General features: G+C 31.7%; 1 protein-coding gene across 2 annotated transcripts in view; it reads right to left on the reverse strand.

The window, feature by feature from the left end:
* Positions 1–601: 601 nt before the first annotated feature.
* The window catches only part of LOC106471778 (laminin subunit alpha-like), a 20,837-nt gene continuing 19,827 nt past the window's right edge, over positions 602–1,611 (reverse strand). For both annotated transcript variants that reach the window (XM_022400392.1, XM_022400393.1), the window contains one exon: positions 602–921. In XM_022400392.1, the coding sequence (XP_022256100.1) occupies positions 617–921 (305 nt within the window). In that variant the 3' untranslated portion in view covers positions 602–616. The remainder of the gene's footprint in view (positions 922–1,611) is intronic.

The following is a 1,611-nucleotide window of genomic DNA, read 5'->3' on the forward strand; positions in this document are numbered from 1 at the left end:
CATTTGGTTGTTTGGTTTGACTATAGAATGAGTTTTAGATGGTGATATCCTATGATTCACTGGTTACAGCCCCATTAGAAGGCATATGGTTGTTTGGTTTGACTATAGAATGAGTTTTAGATGGTGATATCCTAAGATTCACTGGTTACAGGCCCATGAATGTGTGGAGGGAATCTTTTGACTTTCACAAAGCAGATTAAAGGAACAGCACCACCAGTACTAGAAAGCCGAAGAGAAGAATTAAGTTTCTAAAATACAAAAACAAGGAGTTTCTGCACTCAATGAGTTGTGATTTTACCATTAAACAAATATTTCCATAAAGCCAGTGTTAATAAAAATATAACATGCTTTTCAAATCATGAGTTTACTGTATCATTTAGTGAGTACTAGAAAACTTAGTTACCTTACTGTAAAGCATAGTACATTTGTTGCAAAAACCAAGTACTACAAATGTTAATTTTTCAAAGATTCACTTACTTAATGAACAAACATGGTTACGTGTTTAAATTTTATTACACTATCAGTATACCCAAACTGTAACTATGAATATCTAAATTGTGTCCTGTACAAGGATCAATTACACAAATCATGTGTGTCTACTAAGGTATATAAAATATTAAAACAGTTGGAGTGTTGGTCTTATTGTGTCTGGAATGTAAAAAATAACTTTTACTTGAAGGTTGTTTTTAGCTTTTCTTGCTGTATCTTCTGACAGTCCACCAATGTACACTGGAGCACGAACATTTAAAGAATTCGGGCTTCCAAGTGACTTCACTTCTATGACTTCTCTACCATCGACTTCAAGTTGTCCATTTCGTCCACGACGAGAGAACTTCACAGAGTGCCAATCGCCATCATTATAATTCTCATTTGTTGATGCTCTTCCTGCTCCTCCACCACAATCAAAGGCAAAAAACACCTGACAATGACCACGAAAACAACTTAAGTATCGACGTAGCAATCGTTACGATATAACCAGGTGAAAAATTTTTACAGTAGTAACACTTGAGTATAGAAATACAAGTTGTTACATTCAGTTAAAATAAAAATTTAGAATAGAAAAATATAAATATTGAAATATAAGTTACAATCAAGTGAACAAAGAATAAATGTTAGTCTGACAACTTGATTTTAACTTATCTTTCTATAGTTAAGTGAAGAAAAAACTACAATCAGACAACTTAAGTGTAGAAATACAAGTTACAATCAAGTGAACAAAGAATAAATGTTAGTCTGACAACTTGATTTTAACTTATCTTTCTATAGTTAAGTGAAGAAAAAACTTTACAATCAGACAACTTAAGTGAAGAAAAAACTTTACAATCAGACAACTTAAGTGTAGAAATACAAGTTACAATCAGACAACTTAAGTGTAGAAAAACACATTACAATCAGACAACTTAAGTGTAGAAATACAAGTTACAATCAGACAACTTAAGTGTAGAAAAACACGTTACAATCAGACAACTTAAGTGTAGAAATACAAGTTACAATCAGACAACTTAAGTGTAGAAAAACACATTACAATCAGACAACTTAAGTGTAGAAATACAAGTTACAATCAGACAACTTAAGTGTAGAAATACAAGATACAATTAGACAACTTAAGTG

This window comes from Limulus polyphemus, unplaced genomic scaffold (assembly GCF_000517525.1).
Source record: "Limulus polyphemus unplaced genomic scaffold, Limulus_polyphemus-2.1.2 Scaffold4852, whole genome shotgun sequence".
Lineage (NCBI taxonomy): Eukaryota > Metazoa > Arthropoda > Merostomata > Xiphosura > Limulidae > Limulus > Limulus polyphemus.